Genomic DNA, 15,494 nt, shown 5'->3' on the forward strand with positions numbered 1-15,494 from the left:
CACTTCCGCTCGCGCCCCTTGCTTCCCCTGCGCGACTTCCTGCGAACGCGCGGCGCGCGCCGCCGCACTCCTGACTCCGCCCCCGTCCTGGCCGCTTAGTCTTCGCCCCGCGTGGAGCCCCCGCCCCTTTCGCTGCCTAGCAACCGCCAAGCTGCCCCTCCCCAGCGGCCGCCTAGGTACCGGGCACGCGCGGCCCCGAGCTCCTAGTGGGTTCACCCCCACTTCCCTGGTCAATGGCACAAGCTTAAGTTCAATTATCTCCTGAGGTTGTCCTCCAACCCTTCCAAAAGTGGCTGACCATACAGCAGCCAAATACCAGTCAGACCTTGTCAACCTTCTAAAAACTCCAGTCGCGCATCATCACACTTAAAGAGACAGAAAGAAACTCATAGCCATCCCTACAGAATTCTGCATGATCTGGCCCCTGCCGATTTAGCTGACCTCATTTGTACCTCCCTCCCTCTGATTATTCTGACATTTACACTGGATGCGTCCGCCTGCGTCTCTCTTCCTTGAACCTTTGCATAGCTAGTTCCTTCTGGTCATTCTGTTCTGTCACCTACTGGTGGGGTTGCAAGATTCCACAAATAAAAATACAGGATCCCCAGTTAAATTTGAATTTCAGATAAACAATAATTTTTAGTGTAAGTATGTCCTATGCAATATTTGGGACATAATTTTACCTAAAAAAAGTAATAGTTTATCTGAAATTCAAATTTAACTGGGCATCCAGGATTTTACCTGGCAATCCCTTCTACTGGGAGGAGATTTTCCAGTCTGATCTGCCCAAATCAGCCATCTCCTGCCCTTCTTTTTTTTTTAATGATTTTTTATGTTTTTATGTTAGTCACCATACAGTACACCCCGGTTTCCGATATAAAGTTCGATGATTCATTAGTTGCGTGTAACACCCAGTGCACCATGCAATACATGCCCTCCTTACTACCCATCACCAGCCTACCCCATTCCCCCACCCCCCTCCCCTCTGAAGCCCGCAGTTTGTTTCTCATAGTCCATAGTCTCTCATGTTTCATTCCCCCTTCTGATTACCCCCCTTTTTTTATCCCTTTCTTCCCCTACCGATCATCCTAGTTCTTATTTTCCATAGATGAGAGAAATCATATGACATTTGTCTTTCTCTGCTTGACTTATTTCACTTAGCATTATCTCCTCCAGTGCCATACATGTTGCAGCAAATGTTGAGAATTCGTTCTTTCTGATAGCTGAGTAATATTCCATTGTATATATGGACCACAACTTCTTAATCCAGTCATCTGTTGAAGGGCATCTCAGCTCCTTCAACGATTTAGCTATTGTGGACAATGCTGCTATGAACATTGGGGTGTATATGGCCCTTCTCTTCACTACGTCTGTATCTTTGGGGTAAACACCCAGTAGTGCAATGGCTGGGTCATAGGGTAGCTCAATTTTTAACTTTTTAAGGGACCTCCACACTGTTTTCCAGAGTGGCTGTACCAACTTGCATTCCCGCCAACAATGTAGGAGGGATCCCCTTTCTCCACATCCTCTCCAACAATTGTTGTTTCTTGCCTTGTCTATTTTTGCCATTCTAACTGGCGTAAGGTGGTATCTCAGTGTGGTTTTTATTTGAATTTCCCTGATGGCTAATGATTTTGAACATTTTTTCATGTGTCTGTTAGCCATTTGTATGTCTTCATTGGAAAAGTGTCTGTTCATATCTTCTGCCCATTTTTTTATTTGTTTATTTGTTTCTCGTGTATTGAGTTTGAGAAGTTCTTTGTAGATCTTGGATACCAGTCTTTTATCTGTAGTGTCATTTGCAAATATATTCTCCCATTCTGTGGGCTGCCTCTTAGGTTTTTTTGACTGTTTCCTTGGCTGTGCAGAAGCTTTTTATCTTGATGAAGTCCCATAAGCTCATTTTATCTTTTGTTTCTCTTGCCTTTGGCATCTCCTGCCCTTCTGCATTTATTGTTTTATTTAATGGCATTTATCACCAGCTGAAATTACGTTATTTACAGGTTGATCTGAGCTTCCCCAAAACTAGAATATAAGTTTCCTAAGAGCAGGGACCTTGTAAGTTTGTTCACTGTAACTCCAAGACTTAGAGGAGCACTTGACACACAGTAAGGACTCAATAAATATTCACTGAATGAAGGAATGAATAGATGGTGTTTTTAGCTCAGCCTGTTGTAACAAAATACCATGGACTGAGTGCCTTAAGCAACAAATACTTTCTTGTCCCAGTTCTGGAGGCTAAGAAGTCCAAAGTCAGAGTGCCCTCATAGTTGCATTCCTAGAACTCTCTCCGCTAACTTGCAGACAGCTGTCTTCTCACTGTGTCCTCACAGTGTGGAGTGAGAAAGAGGACTCTAGTCTCTTCCTCTTCTTACAAGGGCACTAATCCCATCACAGGGGCTCCACCCCTACAACTTCATCTAAACCTAATTACCTCCCACAGGCCAAACACCATCGCATTAGGAATTAGAGCTTTAGTGGATGAATTTTAGGGGAACACAAACATTTAGTCAATAGCAGATGGGAATGCTTCATGCCCTGAGGGTGAATAAGGTAAAACACAGCCCTTGCTATTTCTACAGCCAAACTACGGGAAGTCTCTAGATGCCTGTTTTTCACACTTCAAGTTGTCAGGAAGTGTCCATCACTGGGCCTTGAGGCTAGGCGAGAGAAGAGGTGATTAGGCAGGAGGAAGGTGGATTCCCACCTGCCGTGTAGCTCAGTCCCTAAAAACAAATAACTTGGTATAAAGTGAATATTCTGGCAGGGGCGGGGGGTGGGGGGATGATTGCGTCTTTATTTTCTGAGTCTGAAACAAACAAACCAAAAAATTCCGAGGGCAAAAGCAGGTCACGTCCTGGACAACTGCGGGAAGGACCTTCTCTTCCTTGATGTTCCCTTTTGTTGCCCCAAGGACAAGTATCATGAGATTAAACACAACTTTGCTACAAAGGCCCTGACCCGGACGTGGTGTCCCAAGGGAGTCTCTGAGAGCCAGTCAGAAACAACTCCATGCCCAGTGAGGATCCAGAGATGGCCCCTTCTTCCTCACACTGTCCCTTTGGCCCCCCAAACGCGGGTGTAATAGCCCACTCCAGGAGAAAAGACTAGGATAATGTGTTTCTGATGCCTCAGTTTGGTTCGAACCAGAGTAAACACGAATGGCAAAAATCAGCCCATGAGCTCATTCAGGCTTTGATCAGAGACATAATTTCATTATGAAATTTTGAATCAGGCTGTTGTGAAGTCTTGCCAAGGAGTTTCATTTTCCCAGATGATATGGTGGGTTGTTTCTCTCCTGTTCTCATACTCAGCTGCATTCATCGTACGAACTTTCCATCTATTTTTATAATCTGATCCATCAATCCTTGTACAAGTATTTGCCGATCCCAGCAACCAACCTCAGTTCAACCAGCCGATAATACGTTTGATGTACGAAGGTCAGGCCAAAGTTGTTGGATTGGTTTGCCTGCCCTGCTCACCTCAATTGTAATACATTGACGATCTTTCACCCTCCTTCCTCGTGTCATGGTGGCCAGAGGAGGCAAAGACGCACCTCCAGGCCTATGACTCCTCAGCTTTTAAACAGATGTATTTATTTAACTACCCCGAAAGGTTACAGTATGGTCATGTGAATTACGGTCTATGAAAGCATTGCAGACATGCTACACACCGTGCAGATGGGCTCTTTGCTCTTTTCCTCCAGATCTATGGTTAGATCCTCCTTCCCGGGAATCTTGCTCCCAGTAACCACAGGTTGGTCTGAAGGAGAAGATCGCAACAGGAACCGGCTGCAGATGTCACCTTTCTGAAACAGCCTCGTGCCAAGTTCTGATAGGAAAGATGGGGCTGTCATTTTCACAGGATGCGGGGAATCTTTCTTGCCTTCGCGTTCTTAAGACTTCATGCTGTAAAAACGTTTTCTTTGGGATCTAACGGGCAAGTAACGGCTTCCTCAGTAGCATTTTTCAAAGTGTGGTCTGAAGACCACCAGCATCAGAACCACAGGGGGGGAACTGATTACACATGCACACTCCTGGGCTTTGCCCCAGAGCTCCGGAAATCAAACCCTCTGGACTGGGAAGGGGAGGGGAGGTGGATATGCGTTTTAACGCGCCCCTCAGGTATTTCTGGTTCACGCAAAAGTTGTGGATCTGACGAGCAGTTCCCCAAAGTCACCCTGAGGCTTTCTGACCAGCGGACCAGAAGGCAGCCCTAGCACAACCCGCTCCCTCGCCACCTACCTTAAATCCTCCTTTTTCTTGCAGAGCCGGGGTGAGGAAGGCTGCAGCAGTGTCTAATGTACTCCGAAAATATATGTCTTGGCTCTGCCCCAAATGCCTTGATATTTATGCCGTAGCCTGAGGGTCGTTATCCTTTGGCAAAGCTCCATCGTAAGGCCATTAGCTCTTAATTAGTGCCAGCTTGTTGGTTTATCCTTCCCAGTTGAACTGAGAGAGGAGGCTTCTCTATTCGGTCTCCTGTGTCTCTCCTCTCTGGCAAGTGCGTGATGAATTGACCCCCGCCGGCTGGGGCCAAGATTTGGGCCCCTGGCTGGCTGCCGCTCAATGGGAGACGGTGACTGGCCCCCAAAGAGAGGCGCTGGGACCCTGGAAGAACAGAGAAGCCCTCGGAAGAGATTTTTCAGGGTTTTGTTCTTTTGTGTCATTTGTACAAAACAAAAAAGACAGAGTCCTCGGTCGGATAACCTCAACAGTTCATAAGGGAATACAAGAACGATAAGGTGTGCTCGCTTGGAGTTTTATGGGCTAGATTGCCCACCGTTTTCAGTCTAGGATGCCTGGGAAGATTGGGGACAAGGGTGTAGCAAGCTGGTGGGCTGAGTGGCTATGAAAAGTGGCCGAGAGGCTCAACTCTGGGAACCTCAGGAAACCTCTCCACGTGAGCGATGTATCTGGTCACCTTCTAAGTGGGAAAAACATGGTCTGTATTGGTCTTGGCATTCATCGTCTTGCTGGGCAAGGAGCTCTTCAAAAAGATCTCTAGATGAAGCTTCAGAAAAATAACTAGCAGCATTTTGCTCCTTTCTATCACTGAATCCCTGTAGCCCTCAGCGGGTTTCACTTATGAAAATCTGAGAAGCAATTTTATGAGAGGCTATTAATGGCTTCTAATTTTCAGCCTCGTTTAGATAACTCAAGATTGCTGGCTGCGTCCTGAAAAACAGATCCAGAACACACACCGATGTGGGAATTTAAAGTATAATTCCAAGTCGTACGTAATTGTTTAAGCTCCAGAGAGACCGAAGGGCCCATATTAAGTCATCTCCCCAGGATCAGTGTGTTTCCTATTACACTTGATATCTATCTGTCCAATGATCCTTTTGATTTTTAAGCCGTTAGATTAAATCTGTGTGTAATTCTTTACCCCCCTCTTCTCCTGCCTACCTCCCCCCTTTTCCTTAGGAAAACACTTTTAAAAATGTTAACCAGGTCCCTTGGATTGTTTCCAGAAGAAAAATGTCACGTCAAAGAATCTGAAAAGTCAACTCCCGAAACCCGTGTGTCAGAGGGCCTCTGTCTGTCAGAAGGTCATTCTTGCCCTAGAGGCGGCTTCTGCCCAGCAAGACACTCAGGTTTTCCTTGGCCTCCTGCAACCCTCTTGCCCCCATTTCTGGTCTAGTCTAGACTGGAAACAAAATCTGCCTCCCAAAGTAGAGATGAAGGCTGAGGTGTGGAAGAAAGTTAGGATGAATACCTTTTCAAGCAGCGGAGGAAGAACAGATCAAAATCTTGATTTATGTAACTTTCTAGAGGCTTCATTAGAAAATGTCAAGTCTGCCACTACCTCGTGGGGGGGGGGGCGCGGGAAGCAATCCTTCTGACTCAGTGTGCAACCAGGTTGGAGGAATCTTCTAAATGCCTTAAGGGTCCCTTTGAGAGACTTCAGAGTGGATCGTTTTGCTTCCATCCAGAGCGGGGCAAATCCCCAGGATGCCTGGACGTGGTGCCCAGGACCTGGGGACTCAGGTTTCTGCTGTGTACCCTCCATCCTGTCCCACCTCACTGGTGCACCAGGCATAAACCAAGCATCTCATCTCCAAGGGCAGGAGTAGGCAACTACAGCCTGCCTCCCAAATCCTCCCAGCTGCCTGTTTTTCTGTGGCTAGGAAGGATCTTTACATTTTTAAATGGTTGAAAGAATCAAAGTAAGAATATTGTTTTGTTGGGGCAATGGGGTGGCTCAGTCCGTTAAGCATCTGCCCCTTGATATCAGCTCAGGTCTCCATCTCAGGGTCATGAGTTCAAGCCCCATGTTGGGCTCCATGCTGGGTGTGGAGCCTACTTAAAAAATAATAATAATGTTTTGTGATACTCGAAGATGACATGAAATGCAAGTTTCAGTGTTCGTAAAATGTTATTGGAACACAGCCCCACCATTTGTTTATATGTAATGTACACCTGCTTTTTTTTTTAAAGATTTTATTTATTTATTTGACACAGAGACAGCCAGTGACAGAGACAGCCAGTGAGAGAGAGACAAGCAGGGGGAGTGGGAGAGGAAGAAGCAGGCTCCTAGTAGAGGAGCCTGATGTGGGGCTCGATCCCAGAACGCCGGGATCACGCCCTGAGCTGAAGGCAGGCGCTTAACAACTGAGCCACCCAGGCACCCCTACACCTGCTTTTTTTGCACTGTAATGACAGAGATGAGTAGCTCTGCGGCTCCCTACAGAAAAAGCTTTGCCCGCACCCTGTGCTAGGGCTCTGCTGTATGTTCTGTGCATTGAGCCGGCATGTGCCTGACTCTAGCGGGCTGTCAGTTGCCACTGTCCTCTGACAGTGAACCCTATCTGTCCCAACACAGAGGTACTTTTAGGGTTTTTTTTTTTCCGCCTGGGAGATTCAAGCAACACTGGCACCCCCGGGGCTAAGGCTATCTTGAGCAGCTTCACGAGCAATGGACACTGGTGAGGGGCTGGAGGGGAGACGCAGGGCCTGGCAGGATGGCCGTGAGGACCCTCGGGCATTATTGGTGAGCTCATGGGATCCATCTCCTGGATCCCATTCGTCTTCCCAATAAACAAGTGAGACGTGAACAGGCTGGGAATCACGGCCCCATGGTGAGGAAAAGCACGTGTGAAAGTATGAGTTTTCACACAGCTGGGCGGTGTGAAGCCAAACTTCCTGAGTTCCAGTCCTGGCTCCACCATTCATGAGCTGTGCGCCCTTGGTCACATGCCTTCACCAATTCGTGTCTCGGTGTCCTCATCGGCAAAATGGGCATGATAACAGAATTCACCTGGCAGGGCTGGGTTGAGGATTAGGTGAAGCAGTGCAAGTAAAAGGCTGAGAGTAGTGTCAGGGCTTATACTTTGCTTGCAACAGCGCCCACACCTCCGTGGGACGTGGGTAAGAGCAGGGAATGCAACAATGAATCCCACAGTCCCCGCTCTCAGGAGGTGGCATATGGCTGGGGACATAGACATGGGCGTGACAAAGGTGTGCAGACACAGAAATAGAGAGAGGGGAGTATATAGCAGTACAGGGAGCTTCTTCACGCGGTTATTCAGTCTGGGTGTGAGCTGTAAGTAGAAGAGCCACAGATAAGAGCACGGGGGAAGCACATTTTAGGGGCAGGGAAGAGTGCAGGCAAAGTCATTGAACTCCGAAAGTTCATTTGTACAGCACCACTGAGTTGTTCTGAGTAGATGAGTAGACAGAAGTGGGGATGGGAGTGGCTAGAAAGGACTGGAAGGCTGTGTTGTCCCCACTGGTGGCAGCCAAATGACAAAAAGATCCAGGTCAGGTTGCCTTTGGTTCAGGGCCCTAATGAACTTTGATGCTGGCCTTACTTTTCCTCCCAGAAGGAAAAAAGAGTAGTCACGATCAATAATTATGCTCTCCGGGGATAATACAAAAACAAACCCACTCAAGGGGGACCTTTCCATTCATTCACTTTTTTTCATTCATTCAACAAACATCTAGGCTGTCATCCCAAAGGTCAAATGCAATGGGTCAAAAATGCAGGGGAAGTAGGGACTGGGCGAGCCAGGGCTGGGAAGGACCTGTGTCTGCACATCAAACGAAAAGGTGGGAAGGGCCCAAAAAAGCTCTTGCGGGAGTGGAAATGCCCACTAGGCCAACATGGAGAGCCATCAGTAGGACCAGAAGGACAAGAAGGTTGTTTGCGGGTTTTTTTGTTTTGTTTTGTTTTGTTTTGTATTTTGTTTTTTTCAAGAGGGAACTAGGAGAAGGGCAAGCCACGAGAATGTGATGAGAATGTGCTTGTGAGAAATCGAGATGCAATGTCTATGGAGATTTTGTTGGTTTGGTGGCAGGGAAAGAATTATAAATATGCGTGGTAGGCAAATACCTCGTACAATAAAGTACCTTGTGAGAGTGAGTGAGAGGGCAGGAGAGAAATCAAACACAGTCTATCGGCCACGGTCCTGCCCCTGGGAGAAAAACCGAGTATAGATTTGAGGCGGTTGTTGCCAGGCTCCCAGCCCTGGGGGTGGATCTGAGAAGATCTGAAGGGCGTGGGTTCTCTGTATCTCAGGGGGCACAAGTAGCCGCTGGGCCGTCATCAGGCTTTTGTGTCCAAACCAAGGAGCCGCTACTCCCCACCCTCCACTGGGAGCCCAGCCCTTGAGGTGGCCCCAGCAGGCCATGACATCACTCAGTGCCCAAAGGGAGGTGGCCCCGGCTTCAGGCCAGTCCCAGTCTTATGGCTCACTTTAGACTTCGCTCTGCCCCTGGCTCCCCAGTCCCACAGCGCCTTGGATCAAGTGAGACCAGAGCAGCCCGATGCCATTAAGGGTGTGGTTTCCTCATGCCCCTGGAGGTCAAGAGCACAGAAGGGAGCCGCTGGCTCAGCTCAGGAAACATTATCCAAATGCAAAGCCCTCAGAGATAAATAAATGTAGTAATAGAGATGTTCAGATTAAAATGCCGGGTTCTGAGATCGTGAGCCGGCTCTTCAGGTGGCCTTCACACCTAAGGTCCTCCTGCTTCCATGCTCCAGCGTGAGGCGGTGGAGTTCAACGGCCCAAGTGTCCATCCTCATGTGCCCATGAGACAGGCCTGGGACCAGCAGAGCCAGAGCTCACGGTTGAACTTGTCCCACCACCCGAGCCTGTCTCCATGTTGGTGTCTTGCTCCAGCTCCCAGTCCTTGAGAGGACACTTCCCATGGTCCCTGGGATTGTGACATCCTTATTGTGACCACCTTTGCCAAGGGAGCTTTCCAGGGCTGGCCGGTGAAAGCACTTTTCTTTGTTCCTGGAGCTGCCAGCTTGTTTGACAGGCTTGGATCTGGTCTGGCTGTTCCAGCATCACTTAACCCCCTCCGCTGCCCCCAAATCCCCGCTCCCCCCTCCTCCTGTTCCCCTGCCCTGAAGGCTGCCGGCTTATTCCTTTTGGAGATGAACTCATTGTTGACTTTAACTCACTTCGATGTTTCCCAGGGAAGCATGCTGGCGGGAAGCCCACCCCAGCTCCTTGAAGAAGACAGCCGGGCTAGTGCCAAGACTGGGTGCCAGGGGCCTTGGAACTGCCAAAATGCCTCCCATTTTATGGATAGGCCTGGCTCGACCTGAAGACATTCCAAGTATTTAATCAGCAGCCCATGGTACATATTGGGTTGCAGAGGGAGCCCTCAGAAGCCAGCCTTTTCGGCCAGAGGAAGGAGCTGGCCTTCTCCATGGGCCAGGCTGATGCTCAACAGATGGTGAAAGTACATCCCAATCACAATAATCAATAATCAAAGGCTGGCAGCTGGTGTGGCCTGGCCCGAGGGGCCCCTGGGGGCTTGGCTCTGCCCTCTTTCCCACACCAGCCTGAGTCTAGCCAGGAATCCATCTCACCCACCTCCCTACACCAAGCTCCGGGAGAGCGAACAGGCGAGGGAGGAGCCATATTTCACATACTTTCTCTTTCAAAATGTAGCTCTGTTTCGCAATTTCCTACTTAAGTTCTGGAAGGCTCTAGGGTAGGACCCAAGCCACCTTCTCTAGCCACTGGCCTGGGTCTCTTGTCCTCACCACTGACCTGGCAGGCTGGAGACGCCAGAGAAAGGGGGTCCCAGTTTTGTTGCTCTCCCACTATCTCCACCCATGGCTGCTCATCCACGGTCTCTCTGATGTTGAAGGAGCCTCAGCCCAGCCTCCAGCCAAAACCTGTTTATTCTTCACCCCGCGTCGGTTCTTTCCCTCGGGAGAGCCAGGAGATATACCACACCAAAGCAGGTGCACCCAGCTCTGGTATGCTTGGCCATCTAATCTTTAGATCTCCTCTATTCCCCTAGAACAAGGCTTTTGTTCCCGCTCACTTTTACTAGCCAGACAGTACCCCAACCCCTTTGCAGGGAATCTCTTTAATCCTCCGAAATGGAACTTGTGCTCTCTGGTTGCTTCTCCCCTTCCTTACCACCTTCCCCGGGCTTTTCACCTGTTGTCCGCTGAAGTCTGGGCTGGACCACAGCTGGAGGAGTCGGGGCACAAGGCCAGCACTTCAGCGACTGGCCCTGGGTCAAAGGCTTGAATCGGGGCCCAGGAAGCTGACCCTTTTCCTAAATTCTCTCTCAGTCCTTCTAAACCAAAGCAAACCAAACCAAACATACCGGAGAGGGGAAAATCCACTTAAAAAAAATTCAGAAAATAACTCCATCACCAAAATGCTGAAGTGGAAAACAAATCCATTCTCTAGAGACTTGGTCTGAAACACGCCAGAGCTGGCAGTGGGTGAGGGGGCCAGAATTGCCTTAGTCTGGGCAGATCCGCGACCCATCGAGGGAAAAGCTAACACTTCCCAAATGACAACGCGGGCACATAACAGCCACATATGAATCATGGGCTGTGTTTGCCTAAACCTGGGAGTAGGGTTAGGAATCTCGACGGACTCCCTCTCTCCAGCACCTGCTGAAACTCACCACTTCAGTCCTTACCGTGCATTCCTTCTGGGGCTACGCGCAGGTAACCGAATGCCATCGTGAAACCCACACCCCACCACCGGCTCAAAGAACATTCTAATGTCTTGAAGGGATAAGAGTGAGACAGACAGGGGTGAGACAGGTCCAGGTGGGCTAACTTTTCCGGGAGGGACTAGGGTTCCATCAGGAAGCACCCGGCGTATTGGTGTCAGGAGACTTCCCTCCCACCAGTAATTCTGCAGGCGGGGTAGCTCAGGGCCCACGGAAGCCCACGTTATGTTCCCTTCCTTAGTAGGGCTAGAGCTTCTGGAGCAGCTTTAGGAGGCTTGAGGAGGTGACGCAGAGCAGCTGAATGCCTTAGAGTAAGAGCAGGAGACAGAGGAGGATTCGGATCATGCCAAGCTCTAAGATTCTGCGTTTTGCTTTGATGTTGTTTCAGAGGAGAGCTTAAGGCAATGCTTCTCAAATGTTTCACATGCATGTGAATGACTTGGGGGTCTAAGGCAGGTTTAGAGCGCTTAGGTCGTCCAGGGGAGTGAGATTTTGCACTTTTAGGCTCTGAGGTCCCCGTGCTTTTGAGAATCGAGGACCTCAGGGATCTGGGAGATTAGGACACATCAGAGTCAGAGGCAGCCAAGACATGGAGGGGCTGAGGGTTGGTGCCCAGAAGAGAGGCAGAAGAGCAGAGAGACTAGATTCAGAGGCTGAGGTGGGAAAAGAGAAAGATGCGGTGACAAAAGGAGGGACAGAGGAGGACAGAGTCAGAGAAACAGGGAGGGGGCAGAGGCAGAGACCAAACCCAGAGAGGGAAGACAATGAGATGAGCAGTGAGATGGCAGTGAGTAGTGAGATGGCAAAGATAGCACCAGGGTCAGGGAGAGGAGGCCGTGGGCAGCCAGACCCCCAGGCTGCAGCTCAGGCTCCGAATCCTGGCCAGTGGTATGGGTGGGAAGAGCCCCCCAGAGCATCAGGTACACACACCTGAGATCCCCCACCTTCTAAACCTCCAGCCTTCCCTCACCTGCACCAGCCTCTCCTGGCTCCCTTCTAGCCATCCCTCCGCTGGGAGCCGTCCACTTCTGATTTCTCCTTTGCTCTCCTGTGCATTCAACCTCTTTCTCTAAACTGGACACTTCCCAGGGGGTTTTAAACTTTTGCAAGGCTCTCCCACCTTAAAATAAAAAAAAGAAGAAGAAGAAAGAAAAGTAAAGAAAAAAGAAAAAAAGAAAAGAAAAGAAAAAAAAAAGGACTCTCTCCACCCCATCTCTCTTTCCAGCTCCTGTTTGACTTCGCCCTTTATTCAGCTAAACTTCCTGAAGGAATCGTGTGTACTGAGTTCTGCCCCCATGCCTGCTCCGAAAGGCACCTGCTGAAGTTAGCATCGGCACACGTGTTTTTAGTCCGACGGTCAATTTCCAGTCCTCATTTACTTGGTCCCTGAGCACCTTGGCTCCTCGTGATCTCTCTCCTGCTTGCGGACTCCCTCGTTCCCTCTCCTCCGCTCCTGCTCTGCCTTCTCTGACGGTTGATCCCCATTATGTGATCCTTGTACCTGGAGGGCCACACAGCTGAGTCCCCTGCCCTCTCTTCCCCCAGCTCTCTTTTTACGCAACTTCTTCCAAACCCTCAATTACCTTCTCTACACCAGTTCATGCTCCGGCTCCGACTTGCCCTGTGCACGCTAGACCACTTACGTCTACACACCATCTACTCACCATGGTCACCAGGATGTTTCAAAGGCACCTCGCACTCAACATGATCAAAATCTTGTCCTCCCAAACTGGTCTTCCTGATCAGTCCCCCATCTCAGAACACTGCACCATCACTCTGGGGGTGTTCAAGCCAGAAACGGGGACTTTGTCCTTGACACCTCTTCTCCCTGTCTTCCGTCTTCCACATCCAGTTTATCACCAAACTCTGCCAATTTTATTCTCCAAATGCCTTTGACTTTATCAGCTTCTCTCCATTTCCACCCTAGTCCGTGTCTCCAACACGTCTTACGTGGATGACAGCAATAGCCCCCAATGCAGCTTGCCTCCAATCTGTCTTGTACACCACAGCCACCAGGATCTTTGCAAAATACAAATCTGGTCATCTTGGCCTGCTGCTTAAAACCCTTTAGCAGCTTCCTCTGGCTCTGAGAATAAAGACCCAAGTCCAGGAGACCTTTCTAGAATCATCTCACCTCACTCGCCCTCCAGGCCTTCCAGCTAGATTGGCCTTCTTTCAGTTCCTTGAACACCATGCTCCTTTCTGCCACAGGACATTTGCATATGCAGTGCCGTCTATGCAGAACTCTGCTGTCCAGCACAGTAGCCACCAGCCACGAGTAGCTAGTGAGCACTTGAAACACGGCTGGTACAACTGAAGAACTGAATCGTGAATGTTACCTAATTTTAATTATTCAACTTAAAATTCAAAGCATAGTCCATTCAATCGTTGGAAAACTGTTAACTATTCCTGAAGCAGGAATTCAGTACGTGAGTCTACTTTTCAATTTTTATGAACTCCAAATATAAGTCAAGTATTTCTGGTGAAAATTTAGTGTCCAAATTAAGATATGCTGTGAAGTGTAAAAACACACAGAACGTTGAAGACTTAGTTTGGAAAAAAAAAAAAGAATGTAAAAGATGTTAATAATTTTTACATTGATTACATGTTAAAAAGATAACATTTTAGCATATATTTGGTGTAATAAAAGCTATAATTAAAGTTAACTTCACCGGTTGCTTTTTACTCATTAAATGTGGCTACTAGAAAAATTTTAAATTACGTAAGTGGCTCATCTGGTATTCGTATCAGACAGCACTGGTCTAGAATGCCATTCCTTCTCGTCGTCTTTATTCCTACTCATCCTTCAGAGCTTGGCTCAAATACCACTCCTCTGAAAAGCTTCCCTGAGATAAAGTCTCATTTGTATTCACTGTTATTCACCTTCATATCCCTGTGTGTGTGCCAGCGGTTGCCTGGCCTCAATCCCACCCATTTGTAATTACACACTTTTTGGAATGATCCCTTGGTTCATGCCTGTCACCCCTACCGATTTCTAATTCCAGGAGAGCAAGGCCCATGCCTGGCTCCCCCTAGAAACCACTTAGTCCAGGGCCTGGCGCATATGTGGCTGCCAGTAGACACCTCAGAATGCCACAGGAGGTCATGCTGTCTGCTGTCCTGCCTTTGGATCTGAAGGTCCCTGACTGTCCCGGAGAGCCTGAGCACCCCCTCCCCCCGGGTGCCCCTATGTGCTCTAGGACTCAGATTCTATGTCGCCCAGATGGGAAGTCTTCCTTTATAGCGGACCAGAATCACTCCTGCGGCAGGCTGGCCAGGACCTTTGTGCCATCCGTAGAGGTGGTCAGAGCAGAGCTTCTGAAGCTCGAATGTGCGTGCCCGTCCCCCGGGACCTTGTTAGAATGCAGACTCTGGTTCATCGGGTCTGGGATGGGACCTGAGACTCTCCCTTCTAACAAGCTGCCCGGTGATAATGTGGATGCCTGTCCACAGACCACACTCTGAGCAGCAAGGCTGTAATTAGAAGCCGGTTATCACCCTCAGAGTATCCCCGAAGTTTTCTTCCTGCTCTGGACACTCTCTGTCCAGGAGGCCATGTGGGGGGAGGGTCTCTCGACATTCAGCCCTGTCCTGTCCTGCTCCCATGTACCCCACCAATCGCTGTACCCCGTGAAGGAATGTGGTGCCTTTGGCTACTGTTGTCATTTGGTTTTGTTTTTAATTTGAAATAAACCTGTAAGCAGTTCTCAGAGTCGGGGCAGCCCTGATACGGATCATGGGTGTGTAACAATACTCTCCAATGATAAAGTCACACAGCTGGAAATGCTGAACAGTCCTCAAGCTTTGGTTCCTGTCTGCCACGCGGGCCGATCCTATCAGCTCCTCCAGAAGGCTCCACTCTGTTTGGGCTTGGACGCTGGGAAATGTTCCCTCTGACATGTCCCTTGGGAGCATTGCAAACCGAGTCTGTGCCACTGGGCCCTCTGCTAGGCAAAGGTGACCCCTCCACCTCCCCACCCTGTTCATGCGGTGATGTCCGAGAGATAGAGGTGTCTTCCAGTAGCCTTGATTGTGTGTGTGTGTGTGTGTGTGTGTGCACGCACATGCGCGCACATGTTGTTGGTTGCATGTTTGGACACAGGCCCTTCATGTGTGTGTCTGTGTGTCCGTATATGTATGGACAGTGAGTGCACGCTTTGCCCCCAGCGCTCCAGTTCGGTAAAGCTTTCATCACACAGAGCAGCGCTGGACTCTTCCCATGCGGGCCTGGAGGTGACGAATGTCCCTAGGTGGGCCCCGCAGATGTGACCGGCCCCACAGTCCCTTGGTGCTGCGGCTGCTGCTGGCCCTTGCGTCTCCGAGAGCCGGCGCCCGCCTCCTTGCTCTCCTTCCTGCTCGGGTTCCTGTTGGCGTTCTCCCGCCGGCCCTGGCCCCCTTTCCTCCTCTTCTGCCCTGCAAGCCCAACGGCAGGAAGAGTCAACAAAGAATGTCCTGCGGCCAGCGCCAGCGAGGAGACCCCGGGCATGACCCAGGGCTCTAGGAGGGGAGTGGGGAGGAAGCTGGGTGGAGGGTGTGGCGGGGGGGGGGGGGGGG

The 15,494-nt window shown here is 49.7% G+C and overlaps 1 protein-coding gene across 1 annotated transcript in view; it reads right to left on the reverse strand.

Annotated features, from left to right (window-relative positions):
* Window positions 1-13,662: 13,662 nt before the first annotated feature.
* Window positions 13,663-15,494, reverse strand: part of RSPO1 (R-spondin 1) — a 5,614-nt gene continuing 3,782 nt past the window's right edge. The window contains exon 5 of the mRNA XM_040619344.1: window positions 13,663-15,353. Within this exon, the coding sequence (XP_040475278.1) occupies window positions 15,187-15,353 (167 nt within the window). The 3' untranslated portion in view covers window positions 13,663-15,186. The remainder of the gene's footprint in view (window positions 15,354-15,494) is intronic.

The sequence above is a fragment of the Ursus maritimus genome, unplaced genomic scaffold (genome assembly GCF_017311325.1).
Source record: "Ursus maritimus isolate PB19 unplaced genomic scaffold, ASM1731132v1 scaffold_32, whole genome shotgun sequence".
Taxonomy (NCBI): domain Eukaryota; kingdom Metazoa; phylum Chordata; class Mammalia; order Carnivora; family Ursidae; genus Ursus; species Ursus maritimus.